Here is a 14,804-nt window from a genome sequence, read left to right on the forward strand (position 1 = left end):
CACACCCACTTCACACCTATCTGAATAGCATGAGGAGAGATATCTTATATATCAGAAATATCACTTATAGAATGTTCCAAACATTCTCACAATCAAATCATTACAATCCTTGTACTGAGACTATCACAATGATACCGAACATGAATACATTTACATTTCATGACACATGGATACATTATATCAAGGTAACATCCTTTGTCCTGTGTACCTGATAGCCCTTGAACCAGTATATTAGCATTTGATTGGGGGAGGGGAGGGTGTCTTTGTTTTAAACCAAGAAGGGCCACATGGATAACGAAAACTAGTCTAGAAATGAAATTATTATTCATTTTAACCGTAAAATTATTGCTATCAAACTGAAATACAAAAGCAAAAACAAATGTTTTTCTGAGGTTATGAAAAGCTATTATAGTTCAGGTATGTTCAGGATGTATCTGTGTATGATGTTTCCTCCTGATGATATTTGCATATTTTAATGGGACTCTACAGGAACTAAAGTAAGACAGGGAAATGTGTTCATTTTCAATACTAATAACCTGAAACAAGCTTTTTACAGAGCCTTGTGCATACAGTTCACTGTCCACCATTACGAAATTCATACCCATACCACCTTGGCCAATTGTATAGGCTACCAGAAAAGTCTCCTGACACTGGTCCCTTTCATAATAACCACCAAGAACACACAATGTCTCCGCATGATAAAATAATCCTTCTCATTAAGAAGTGATGCAAGCATTCCACATCCTCGTCTGTTACAGACCCCCTGCATGTGCAGAAACGATGTGAGGAAAGATGTCCGACATCCGCCGATAGATTTTACCATTTAAAAAGAAATGAAAAGAAATCAAATTTACAAGCATAATTAGTTGAGAGAAATTCAATTAGTCCCTCCAATTAATTGCTCGATCAAAGATGATTTTGAGGGACCGTGGCTTAACCAACACTGGAGTCTGCCAGTGATAGACTTGGCAGGAGAGACAAACATCTGCATTCGCACTCAGACCCCCGCAGTGAAAGAAGATTAAATTCATTTTCTTTCACATTTCTTAAATAACTTCCCATTAGATATGCTTATTCTGTGATGTCCTTATGAGAAATTCCCCATTTCATTTCAGATAAGTGTTCTCATCCAATTCCTATTCTTCTCTCCTTCCTCAATGACTTACGGGCCATCGTCCCAGTTTGAAAGTATTTTATACGTGACTTTGAGAAGAAAAGATAAATTGAGTGTCTGATAGAGGGACAAAGACAGAGCAAGAGAGAAAGAGAGAGAGAGAAAGAGAGAGAGAGACCGTCAGAGAAAGATACAGTAAGGAAGGAGAAACGAGACAGACTGAAAGTGATACTGCAGCCATTGTTTACTATCTTCAGGTACTCATTAGCTGGGTATTAATATCAGCTTTGGAGGCAGCGTGCGTAATGCCACCAGAGAGAGGGAGAGAGAAGGAGAGAGAGAGGGAGGGAGAGAGAGGAAGCAAGTAAAGGAGTTGAGCGGAAAAAAGAATAGGACAGAAAAGATAAGAGCCGTCTCAACAAGAGTGTATTGAAATCCCTCCCCTCATCATAGCAGCCTTTATCACATCCATACAGCCAAGGACAGGTGAGACACACACACACACACACACACACACACACACACACACACACACACACACACACACACACACATAACACACACACACACACACACACACACACACACACACGCACGCACACACACACGCACACACCCATAACAACAAACAGGTAAAAGGCAAACAAAAATAAAGCCATTGATACACACACACTCTTCCATAGGAAAGACCAAACAGACCAAACAATACATACACAAGCACTCACAAAACCATTTCAATACGTACTGTATACAGATTGAAATACATACATAAGTCAAATACCTAACTTGTGATAAACTCTAGCTGATGTATGCTACATAAGACACACATAACTATGATGGATCATTGGACATAACTATGATGGGTGGAGACCCAGAGAGACTAAATCATGGCAGACAGCAGGTGATTCATGTTCCCTGTGAAGGAACATTTGCCAGCAGCATCTTCAGGCACTATAACAGGCTGAGCACTATACCTGCCAGAGCCTTTGGGCATGGAAGAGAGGGAAAGAGAGAGAGAGAGGAAAAAGAGAAAGAGACAGAGACAAAGAGAGATAGAGAGCACTCTATAGACATTTAACTGATAGGAAGACACTGTGCCTCAGAGCGACTTCAGGTGAGGTCACATCTAGAGTGTAAAAGACTTTTTGACAATGACAGCAGTTGAGCTCAAGAGGTGGGCCCCATTCAGCACTCAGTGCTGAAATCACAAGAGCACCTCAAGATGTGGTGTTGGTAAAACCCTTAATAGCCAGTGGAGCATGAAAGCATAATCTTTCAAAGAGCGGCGAGCCTTTCTCGGCATTCAAGCTGGTGGCTATGCAGGCCTGTGCTTCCTGCCTTCCTAGAGGTGAAGTCTTCAGCAGGTTTCTTTGTGAAGAGCCCTTCTCTCTCTGCAGCATTACTCACCTACCCCAGGTCCTCATGCGCTAGGAACAATGCACAGCCCCAACCCTCAGCCTCTCTCAGGCTCTCACTTCAAAATCATTTTCTCCTCTCCACTTCCTCTCCTTTTCCTCTTTCTCCTCTCCTCTTCCTCTCTTTCTTCCCCTCCTCTTCCTCTCTTTCTTCATATCCTCTTCCTCTCTTTCTCCTCTCCTCTTCCTCTCTTTCTTCCCCTCCTCTTCCTCTCTTTCTTCATATCCTCTTCCTCTCTTTCTCCTCTCCTCTTCCTCTCCTCTTCCTCCCTTTCTCCACTCCTCTTCCTCTCTTTCTTCCCCTCCTCTTCCTCTCTTTCTTCATACCCTCTCCCTCTCTCCTCTTCCTCCCTTTCTCCTCAGCTCTTTCTCTCTCTCTCCTCTTCCTCTCTCTCTCTTCTTCCTCCCTTTCTCCTCTCCTCTTCCTCTCATCTTCCTCCCTTTCTCCTCTCCTCTTCCTCTCTTTCTTCATACCCTCTCCCTCTCTCCTCTTCCTCTCTTTCTCCTCTCCTCTTCCTCCCTTTCTCCTCTGCTCTTCCTCTCTCTCTCTTCTTCCTCCCTTTCTCCTCTCCTCTTCCTCTCCTCTTCCTCTCTTTCTCCATCTTCTCTTCCTCTCTTTCTTCATCTTCTCCCTCATCTCCTCTCTCTCTCTCTGTCACCGGTTCTCTCTTTCTTCTGCTCGGTAACTAGTAAAAATAGAGCTTCATAAATCATGCATCTTCATTCAGAGCAGCGAGCAGGCGAGAGAGAGAGAGAGAGAAGGAAAGAAAGAGAGTGAATGAGGGTGGAGAACAGAAAGATGGACAGAATGTAAAGCAGAGGGCGGAAGAGGAGATACGGAGGGGAAATAAGGTGTAAGAGAATCCCTCCGTGTTCACTGTTGATGAATGATGTGGCCACACAGGCCCCGGATACTAGCGTCACACACAAACACGGCACAGCAGACACAGGGCACAGCAGACACACGGCACTGTACGCGCTGAAGGTGGGGCGTGGGCGCAAACGTTGCCATGGCACAACTCTGAGATTGGAACAGCCGGCGGGGCGCACAGAGAAAGCCCTTGATTTAGTGCATGCAACCGTTTGAGCAGGCGCTTCAGAGGAGCCACTTACACACACTCTTTAGCGCCAGTGTGAGCCATGAAATTAGCTTGCCACCTCGACAGAACAGGCAGCGGCACGAGGAGCTGGGGGGGTGTGGGGGCGGGGGCGGCCAACATGCTAATGTGCTCTCATATCATCACTCCAATGGAGCGCTCAGGATTACATACAAGCTTTACTCTTATTACGCTGCCTATTACTATCATCAGAGGGCCTTAGCACACTAGCGGTTAGCCGTTTTAAATGCGTATGGGGCAATTAGAGGAACATGGAGAGAGAGAGAGTGAGAGAGAGAGAGAGAGAGAGAGAGAGGAAAATTTAGAATAGTAACAGTTGTCTTTGTCCCTGGCACAGTGACCTTCGAATGGTGGTCTGGAGAAAGGACATAGACAGGAACACACTCACACAACCACAGACAGACAGACAGACAGACAGACACACACACACACACACACACACACACACACACACACACCCTACAGATGAAGGGCAGACAGGACATGTCAAAAAGCCAGACAATCTAGCGCTCAAATTTAAATCAAAGTGCTGAAGTGCCCACCTGAAAATCAAACACGCGCCCTCGTCAAATTTCCACCTGTGCTTCTAATTACTCGCCGTGGCAACATTACTGCCTCTGCCTGCAGCCTCAGCAGCTGAGGAGAGCAGAGGGCTCTGGCACAGTGTGACACATTCACGGCACACCGCTGTCACTCACACACTCACTCACACACTCACTGACACACACACACACACACACACACACAGACAGACAAACCCACAACCAGCCACACAGACAAATCCATTGTCAGCCACACACTGAGACTCACACACACACACACACACACACACACACACACACACACAGAGACAAAAGACACACACATTCACTCACATCCCCTCCACGCTGAGCTAAATCTGGCGCTAAAATGATGAGGCGCCATGCAGCAGCCAGCCCTGTCCAGCCCTGCCCAGCCCAGAGAGCTCGTCCTGGCCACTGCCCTCCCCGGCGGAAGCCCTGCCACCCCACACTGCTGGACGCGGTCTGCCTGACCGAGCCTGCCAGTCTGCAGGACCTCCATCTGCTTACCGGGAAAAAACCCCACACAGGCAGGAAAGATGCTGAGGGAAGCAAGGCGCCCGTGTGGAGCGGCACGGGAGATTTGTTAAGGGGGAGCCTTGCTGGACGTGACAAACGCATCTCCACATCAGCCATGCGTGTGTGTGTGTGTGTGTGTTTGTGAGTGTGTGTGTCTGTGTGAGTGAGTCTCTGTGTGTGTGTGTGTGTGTGTGTGTCTGTGTGTGTGTGTGTGTGTGTGTGAGTCTGTCTGTGTGTGTGTGTGTGTCTGTGTGTGTGTGTCTGTGTGAGTGAGTCTGTGTGAGTGAGTCTGTGTGTGTGAGTCTGTGTGTGTGTGTGTGTGTGTGTGTCTGTGTGTGTGTGTGTGTGTGTGTCTGTGTCTGTGTGTGTGTGTGTGTGTGTGTGTGTGTGTGTGTGTGTGTGCGTGTGCGTGTGTGAGTGTGTGCGCGTGTGCGTGTGTGAGTGTCTCTGCGTGTGTGTGTGCACCGGGGGATTGGGAGTGTCAGATTAGTGTGTTTAAGGTGTGAGAAAAGCTGACGTGTAAATAAAGGGAGCTGGAGCAGAGCGGTCTACATTAGCATGTGTCACACATCGCCCAGCGACAGACGTCCACGCAAGCAGAGTGTCACTCACCCACCCAACACACACGCTCCAACCGCATCACAAATCAGCTCCCATCCATAAGGCCCTATCTCTTAGGACTCTTCTCTTCACGCAAAACACTATTCATGCAATCTCTTTCTCTCTTTCTCTTTCTCTCTCTCTCTCTCTCTATACGTTCTGCGTTATGTCAGATATGTAGAATTTAGTACTTTTGCTCTGAGCGCCGCTTCACTGGCTTTTTTTGTGGCACTAGCGAAGGCATCAAACACACTCAGAATTGCCGAATAAGTGAGGGCAGAGCCTGTGTTAATAAATAATGTGTGTGTGTGTGTGTCCAGGTCACTGCTGGAAGAATGAGTGTGAAAGTGAAAAGTTCAGCACTCTCCCACCCTGCTCAAACAGCGTGCTGAACAAGCTCCAGTGCTCCCCAGCATTCAATAAAACATGAGCATCTCTTCAGCTCCTAAAGAGTCACACACACACACACACACACACACACACACACACCACACACACACACGCACCACATGCACATACACACACACACGCTTGCAAACCACTCAAGTGTGTTATTGCAGTTTAAACTCACTATGGCATGCGGAAAGGGGAGAGTTTGACTCAAACACATCACAGGTCTTCTTGGAAAGCACATGAGTGCGAGGTTAGGCAGACCTTTAATAGTGCTCAGACTGGTCAAGTGTCAAGTGGAAGGGTGGCTAGGTAGGTAGGCTATGTATGTATGTATGTATGTATGTATGTATGTATGTATTTGTGTGTGTCTATGTGTGTGTGTGTGTGTGTGGTTTCAGTCAAAATAGAGCTAAATAGTAGGATTACAGAGGATTTAGTCAACTGAGATTTAAATGTCTATCCAATGCTAAACTCACATAGTGTACGCACACAATCCACACACAAAGACTAAAATCTCATTTCCCTTCAGAGGACGATTAAACGACGACAATGACACTCTGTTGAACTTCTTCTACAAGAACGTTGTCAGACTAGAAATAACTAGAGCGAGAAAAAGACCCACAAATGAGACAGAGGGAGGGAGGAAAGGGAGGAGAGAGGGAAGTGAGTGATAAAGAGAGAGAAGGAGAGAGAGTGAGAGAGAGAGGACGAGTGTACACACAACTTTTCATGTTACTGTTCCTATTCAGCCTATCCCTTTGTTCCTCTCAACGTTCTCAGTGTTGTGATGTTATTGAACAAGTTGTTGTGCTGTTTTGTTTGTGTACATGCTAATAAAGCAGTGTTGGACTGATCTGGATGGCGAGTGTGGAAGTGTGTGTGTGGCTCAGTGTTGGACTGATCTGGATGGCGAGTGTGGAAGTGTGTGTGTGGCTCAGTGTTGGACTGATCTGGATGGCGAGTGTGGAAGTGTGTGTGTGTGGCTCTGCTCCACTCACCATGGTGTTGATGTGGCTCCTGGCGGCGGTGGCGTGGCGCAGCGCGCTCCTGACCAGCGCGGGGATGCCCAGCGCCACGGCCTCCACGTCCTGGTCGCCCCGCATGCTCTCCACCAGCCGGCCCAGGCCGTCCACGAAGCTCCGCCAGTGGGGCTGCACCTCGGCCGCGCCGCCCAGGCAGCCCTGCATGGAGCCCAGGCACAGCGCCGGACACGGCCGCCCGCCCTCCACCAGGCCCTGGCAGCGCGGGCAGTACCAGAGGCGCAGCAGCGCACGCCCGCACTCCCGGCCGGCCCGCAGGTGCTGCGTGGTGTTGACCACCTCGATGCCCAGGTTGAGCGCCTGCAGGAAGACGCGGGTGGCCAGCAGCGAGCGCGACAGGCGGGTCATCAGGAGCTTGGGGAAGGCGCCGAACGCGCCGCCGGACGGACCCTGGGTCCAGGCCCCGCGCAGGCACTCGTCGGATGCGGCCGGCGCCGAGGTGCCGCCGCCCAGCAGCCGCCGGTAGGCCAGCGGGAAGAGGCGCGAGAAGAAGCCGGCCACCATGTGGTCCACGCGCGAGTCCGAGCCCAGGATGTAGAGCGACACCTCCAGGAAGAGCTGCCCCACTGCGCTGGACGCTCCGCCGCCCAGGCCAGGGAAGTCCTCGCGGAGCATCAGGAGCGTGGCGTTCCGGCCCAGACGCAACACCACATCAAAGGCCTCTACAGAGAGCAAGAGGGAGAGAGAGAAAGAAAGAAAGAAAGAAAGAGAATGGAGAAACAAAAAGAAGAGAGTGAGAGCAGGCCATGAAAAAGAAATGGGAAGTAAAAGAGAATAACGAAGGAGATAAAAGTGAGAGGGGGAATGGAGAGGAAGAGAGTGGAGGAGAGAAAGGAGGGGAAGCAGGAGATGAGAAGTGACACAACGGGGACAGATCTATTTGAGCTTCTCCCATCAGATCCACCGCGGATCTCCGGCTGGAACACACAGCACATCCTAATTGGCGGCTCGAGAGATGCTTATTTGTATAAGAACGCCGCTCGTGGAAAGCCCACTTTGAGACATGATTAATAAAGGACATTAAACACAAAACAAGAGCTATCAAACGGCATTAAACACTTGCGGAAGTGAAGCACTTCACACGTATTTAAGTGAGGGAAATGATGGGCTTGCTCATGTTTTCATGTTTTATGGAGGGAATCATAAATCAGTGACTCTGTGCTCCACTGGGGTGTCAAACTACGAGTCAACTCTGTCAGGCACAGAACAGAGATCAAGAGCTGTGCTTCAGCCTACTTAAAATTATAACAGAGAGAGAGAGAGAGGAGAGAGAGAGAGAGGCAGACAAATTGAGATGAGAGGTGCGTTTTAAGTGGCAACATCGCATACAGCAGTGGGACTTGCCTGAACACGGCACTGCGATATGGCACATATGTTGAACACAGTCCCAGCCTCCCTGACACGTGTTCATTGGCATGAGATAACTGGGCGGGACCAGCATAAGCTCAACATAAACAAAGCGAGCCGAGCCGCTGTGATAAGCTCAGCCACTTTCAGTTAAGGAGCAGAAAACACCCTCCACTAACTTCCACTTGCACTAATCTAGTGAGGATACAGACAGGTGTGGAAAAAGCAGAACACTTTAAGTCTCCGATGGAGAGCTCGATTATTCGGGTGACCTTTTCAGCGCTGCAGAAGAGAGTGCGTCTCAAGAGCCCAAAGTGCTTAGGAGCAGAGAATTCATTTGGACTCCAGTGGAGAGGCGGGCGGCGGGGCCTCTGAAATGTGTTTGGAGAAGAAAGGAGAGCAGAGTCACAGGAGGGATGCAGAGAGAGAGAGAGAGAGAGAGAGAGAGAGAGAGAGAGAGAGAGAGAGAGGAGGGGGAGAGTAATCTGGAGGTGCTAAGTGAACCCCTTATCCTTATCAGGGCTGAGCCAGGGAGGCGAAAACGCCCTCGCCAAACCAACACCCAAAAAGAAAGTGATGGAGTGAACAGCAGGGAGGAGAGAAAAGGAGGGAAACAGAGGGAACAGAGGAGAAGGAGGGAAACAGAGGGAACAGAGGAGAAGGAGGGAAACAGAGGGAAGAGAGGAGAAGGAGGGAAACAGAGGGAAGAGAGGAGAAGGAGAGAAAAGGAGGGAACAAAGGAGAAGGAGAGAAAAGGAGGGAAACAGAGGAGGAGGAGGGGGGAATTTTGGACTCCTTTAACCAAGTGGCCGGAGCGGGAGGTGGGGGGTTTGTGGAGGTGAGTGGTCGGGGGGTGAGGTGGGGGTTTGTCTGGCTAATTAGGCCACCGCACCAGAGGGACGGCCATTAGCATTGTGCTAAGCAGACGCTTTCCAGCCACTCGCATTAGGCACTTCATCCATCTGCCCGTGTGTGTGTGTGTGTGTGTGTGTGTGTGTGTGTGTGTGTGTGTGTGTGGTTGTGTGTGTGTGTGTGTGTGTGCTCCTTCCTCAAGGGCACACACAACATGCAATTAGATCAAGAGTGCAGAGCAGACATCATTGACCAGGGCTGGGTACCAGTGATTGACTTGGGACAATGAATCACTTAGTGTAGAGATATTATAGGTTGATTGATTTAAATTCGTCCACATGGACGAACACATAGGTAGCTGCCCAACACACACACACACACACACCAACCTCACTAATAACAATAGGTCTGCACGAACAAAGTGGCCCCAGTGGCTAGTGGCTGGGATGTGAGTGGTTTGCTAATGCTAAGGCATTATTAGTAGATGTATTGATGGGGCTCTGCCACGGCCGCTCCCTAATGCCCTCTACAGCTGACGTGGGATCAGTTTCTGCTGCCCCAGCACGAGCCAAACGAGATGGGCGCAGACCCACCGGCTTGTGTGTGTGAGCCAGCGAAGATGGGCTTGCAGCGCTGCTATGAAACTGGATTGTTTAGGCAGAGATCTCCCGCTGTGACAGACACACTCACACACATCTAGTCTTTATTTCTGTCTCTCTGTCTCTCTCAAACACACACACACACACACACACACACACACACACACAGTCTCTCACACACAAAGCCCTCTGTGATTCCTGAGCACACAAACACATGCAGTGCCAAGCAGGATGAACAAAGCAGAGAGAACAGACACACACGTCCACAGCGCAAACACAGGCATATGACTTACAGACACACAGAAGAGATGAACCTGGCACAGCGCAAACACAGGCATGTGACTTACAGACACACAGAAGAGATGAACCTGGCACAGCACAGGCTTGGTGATGATTGCTCTCACAATGGCAAAAAGTACAAGAGCGCATTCATGTTAAAATGCCTATTGAACATCCTGTGCAGTAGCACTCCTACTGCTCAAGCATACAATGGAGGAAAAGACTTCTAACACACAGCTTTGATCAATACTCAAACAGAAGACCCAAACACATTGCAGAACACACACACACACTCCGACAAAAGACCATACACTCTGCTTTTTTTCTTACTAAAGCCATACAATGGATGTGATGGACAGACAGAGATAAAAACACATGGGAGAGCGAGAAACAGAGAGAACGAGTGCTATTTTCCTCCCCTCATCTGTCTCTTTGAAAGGCTCTTAAGGCAAATCATGTAGCCCAGACAAAGCCCAGTGTATCACTTACAGGCCCGCCAGAGAGACGAGAGATGCCCAGCGTTCTAATGGGCTGGCTGTAGTGTGTGTGTGTGTGCGTGTGTGTTTGTGTATGTATGTATGCGGGAAGGGCCTCTTCACCATAAATGTAATAGAGCATGGGCAGACGGCGGGGTCACTGGGAGAGGTGGGCTGGCCACGGGCTGGGGCAGGAGGCTGGAGGACTGGAGGGCTCGGCCAGGATCGGGTGTCCACTAATGGGCAAGATGAAGCTCAGAGATGGAGAGCAAGAGAGAGAAGGGCAGAGAGAGAGAGAAAGAGAGGCAGAATGAAAGAAAGAGGGAGAGAGAGAAGGGCAGAGAGAGAGAGAAAGAGAGGTAGAAGGAAAGAGAGAAAGAGGGAGAGAGAGAAGGGCAGAGAGAGAGAGAGATTTGGTCTAGATATCAGTATGGCTGTCTGTGGGTTTGTGCCTTGTGCGTGTGGAGTGTGTTTGTGTGTGTGTGTGTGTGTGTGACTGTGTCTGAGTGTATGAATGTGTGTACATGAGTGATATTCTGTGTTTACAAATTGGCATGGGTATTATCACTGAGAAGTTAGATAATGGAGCAACACACACACACACACACACACACAGACACACACACACACACACACACACACACACACACGGCCCATCGGCCCCCCGCTCATCGATCCAAGAGAATGTACCTGTCACTGTCAGACCCCAGGCCAAGTCTGTGTGTGAGTGTGTGTGTGTGTGTGTGTGTGTGTGTGTGTGTGTGTGTGTGTGTGTGTGTGTGTGTGTGTGTGTGTGTGTGTGTGTGTGTGGGAGTGTGAGGAGGGGCGCTGTGTCTGACACATTCTCAGTGCTAGACAGCACCGTTCAGGTTCACTCTCCCCCGCGAGGTAAAGTCATCACACAAGTTTCTCAGTTCTGGTCTGACGCATCACCACCGCAGCCTCACCGAACCGCGGCTACGCTTGACCGGCGCGCCCCTTCACCCTCACACACCCACAGCAGCCACAGAGAGGAGCTTCCACTGGGTCTCTCACTCCCAGAGGTAAAAAGGGCTTCTCAAAAAGTACAATTAAAATCCCAAACCAGCTGATGCGTCTTGACTCAGTGCCTTCATGAAAGTGTCAGGGCAGCAGCATCTGAAATATGGGGAGAGTGCTGCTGAGTCTCGGTATGTCAGTCCTGTGAGACACTAGCCACTGAGTCACGGTGGACAGGGGTGCAATACGGGTGCAGCTAAAGAGAAAGGCTTTCACTCGGCCTCTAACAATGGAGCGTCTCTCAATACAAATGTTATAAAACACCATGAACCGCTCAACTGCGTTTTCATAAGGGTAGCTGCTTCGCCCTCCATCTTATCGGCTCTGTTCAGCTGAAGCCACTCTCACAAATACCCATCCCACTCCTCAAGCTTCACAGGTGCAGTATTTTGGCCTCCGCTCATCCACCCGTCTCTGCGGTGAGGATTGGCACCCGGTGGTGTGCCACCCGTCTCTGCGGTGAGGATTGGCACCCGGTGGTGTGCCACCTGTCTGCCGGCATCCGCTCCATCCTCGCCAGCTCACGCGAGCGCTACCTGTTCAGTGGCTGCCCCTCTGGGCAGTGAGAGACCTTGTCGTTGAGAGAGCAATCCGATTGCCACAGGGCCAGGTCATCCATCAATGGTGCCAATGGGAGCACAGCCACAGAAAAAAAATCAGCTGATACTGTATTTATGGGCTGGGGTATGAAAGTTGGCCAAATCCATCTCCTTCTATAGCAGAGGCAATGCATCAGACACGCTGGCAAAGATCTAACTCGACAAAGCAACAGCGAGTATGTGTGTGTGTGTGTGTGTGTGTGCGCGCAGGGGAAGCTTGGCATGTGATTATTAAAGACAAATGAATTGTTGTAATAGTGTGACACATCCTGCGTAGCTACGGACGGAGCGACTGTGCAGCGCTGCTGAGGCGAGGTATAGTAAGAGGAAATTCAACACTCATGAGAAATAAGTGGAATCGATGAGATGTCAAGACGCCATCAGAAGAGGCACACTTGGCCAGACTGCAAAAATATCATATTATCTCATTGGTTTCAAGCCCAACAAAGCAATTGTGTTGTGGTTTGTGATCTGTTGGCATAACACAACACCCATATACAGTATATATAAAAGATGTATATATTGTATATCTATTATAATGTTAATATACATTATCATAATATCCATAAAAATGGATTTAAATTCAGTCGTGTGAAAAGGTGCTATTCATCATGGTTGCGTTGCAGTGGCAGGTGGGAGGCTTGACCAGTTTGACTTGTGTGAGGAATGAAGTAAGTGAGTATTAATTCAGATTAGGGCCTGATCAATACGTCGATGCACTGCTGTAGCGCTGTTGTCCCGGGGCCTGTAAGATAATCGGGAGGAGTAACCGGAGCCCGGCGGAGGAGGCTCGCCACTGCCGCACGTCGCCGCGGCCACATCCATCAGGCGCTCCGCAGACTCATTACCCCCGCCAGGAATGGATCGCCAATAAATTACCCCGGCAACCAGGCCTAATCAATTTCCCCTGACGGCGTGTCACCTCTAGCCGCCAGAGAGAGAACAAGGGAGCGAGAGTGAGAGAGAGTGCGAGAGAGAGAGACCGAGATAGAGGGATGAAGGGAGTGGTTGCACGCAAACGACAGAGGGTGGGGAGAACGCCACCTGGCCCCTCTGCCAAAGCAGCACGCAGGCAGACTGCTTCTGATTGGCCAGCATGCCTGCTGGTGATGACGCCTCCGCTCGCATGCCTACTCTGATGAACGCGGCGCCCTTTTGGGGATGAGGATGGAAATGAGGTTAGCTAAAGTAACTGCAGACGCTGGAGAATCAGTCCACGGGGGCCTTCCAACCCCACCTCTCCCCACCTTCAGCACTTCCTCAAGGTTATTAGCCCCCTTCAGTTCATCATCCCTGGGGTACGCATGCACACTGTGGACTCTGGGAAAAGGCCAGACCCCGAGGACGCCATGCTGGGGTGGACATTACATCCCTTCATCATCCCCTTGGGCAGGGAGATTGGGTACTCACCTCCTCTAAACGCTCCACAGGTTCCACGGGCAGCCCGGCTGGTTGGACGCACTCTGCGGAGTGGCCTGACCGCTGCTGCTGGGCTGACGGAGGGCATCTGTAGGAGGGATCTTGCCCTTCCAGGAAATTGCAAGGATTTTCAGCAGACATCTGATATGGAGGGCCCCTGTGGGTTTTTTTATTTGAGTGTATGTTTTCACACCCGCCGAGATGTGTGTGCCCGGCTGCTCTCTCTGAAGGCAGCTCTGTCAGAAGATCCAGGGGCTTATCTGGAGCCGTCTGGAAACTCATCAAGCGCCGCACAGCTTATTGGAGACGATGGAACACAGGGGGCAGCTCCCTTTGCTTGTGTGGTGGGACTGGTTAAGCTGGGGAAGTTTCACTCTCACCCAAAAATGAGACATTTTTGGAGCTCAGAGTCATTGAAATGTGCTCCCGCTGCTGCAGGGAATGAGAGCACCAGGCACAGCTCACTTGAGCCTGATGAGCTGTCGAAATGACTGCATGGTGGATCGGTCTCTTTTACTGTCCTACACTGAGTTACAACCACCACACAGTTATGCTGACTATGTACACACACTATCTTTCAAAGTGCATCAACCTAATGTAACACTGAACCAAACAAGATCTACTGCACACATTAATAAATGAACAAACCAATAAATGCAGAGACATAAGATCATGCGTTTATGAGTTGGACCGCTTCCCAGGACGGGGACTAGGGAGGCACTCCGATTCCTCCACAGGCAACGTGAGTTTGCACTATTAAAGATAACATCAACATTAACATCTTACTAAATAAAACGTAAGTGTAGACAGAGGTTGCAACATGCTGTAGACGGTCTTTGAAGATCATCATTTCACCAATTATTTTCAGCTCATCCGAGACTCAAGAGGCAGATGTTTCTGAGCATCACATTAACACTGACCTCCATCTCACCCAGTGAGCATAGTGTTACTCCATTCTCTGCGCACTAAAAACAACTTACACTGGTACTGTAATGGCTGTTATTACAGTGTAAATCTGACTGAGGGCTGGTGAGGAGTTTACTGCACACTACTACCCTGAGATAGGAAACCTGGCTTCAGAAAGTAGAACTCATACCACATATGTGTTCTAACCATACAGTACACTAAACAAGCTGATGCTTATTAGCTCTACTCACCAGGTAGATGAGCTAATTAGTGAAATCTCCTGTGTTAGGTGCAGCAGAGCTAATACATGAACACACTTGTACTGGCTGAAGGCTTCCTGGTTTCCCATCTCTGGTGGTGACTGACTCACGAGCTGCTGGCCGAGGATATCTACACGGGCGTATCTTGTGCCTGCTGCCAGACAGCCAGACACTGATCCATCCACACATGCCCAAACACAGACGCGCAGCCAAGCCCACACACTGAGCCCCGCACCCCCCCCCCCCCCATCCCCCCCTCTTCGCCTGCCA

General features: G+C 49.7%; 1 protein-coding gene across 1 annotated transcript in view; it reads right to left on the minus strand.

Moving 5' to 3' along the window:
• gpc3 (glypican 3) overlaps positions 1–14,804 on the minus strand; it is a 98,834-nt gene that overhangs the window by 43,020 nt on the left and 41,010 nt on the right. Inside the window, exon 4 of the mRNA XM_076292793.1 lies at positions 6,718–7,421. Within this exon, the coding sequence (XP_076148908.1) occupies positions 6,718–7,421 (704 nt within the window). The remainder of the gene's footprint in view (positions 1–6,717; positions 7,422–14,804) is intronic.

The sequence above is a fragment of the Alosa pseudoharengus genome, unplaced genomic scaffold, assembly GCF_046254945.1.
Source record: "Alosa pseudoharengus isolate Yale_2024_CS ecotype anadromous, Long Island Sound unplaced genomic scaffold, YU_APseudo_1.1 YU_APseudo_1.1_scf_19, whole genome shotgun sequence".
NCBI classification, from domain to species: domain Eukaryota; kingdom Metazoa; phylum Chordata; class Actinopteri; order Clupeiformes; family Clupeidae; genus Alosa; species Alosa pseudoharengus.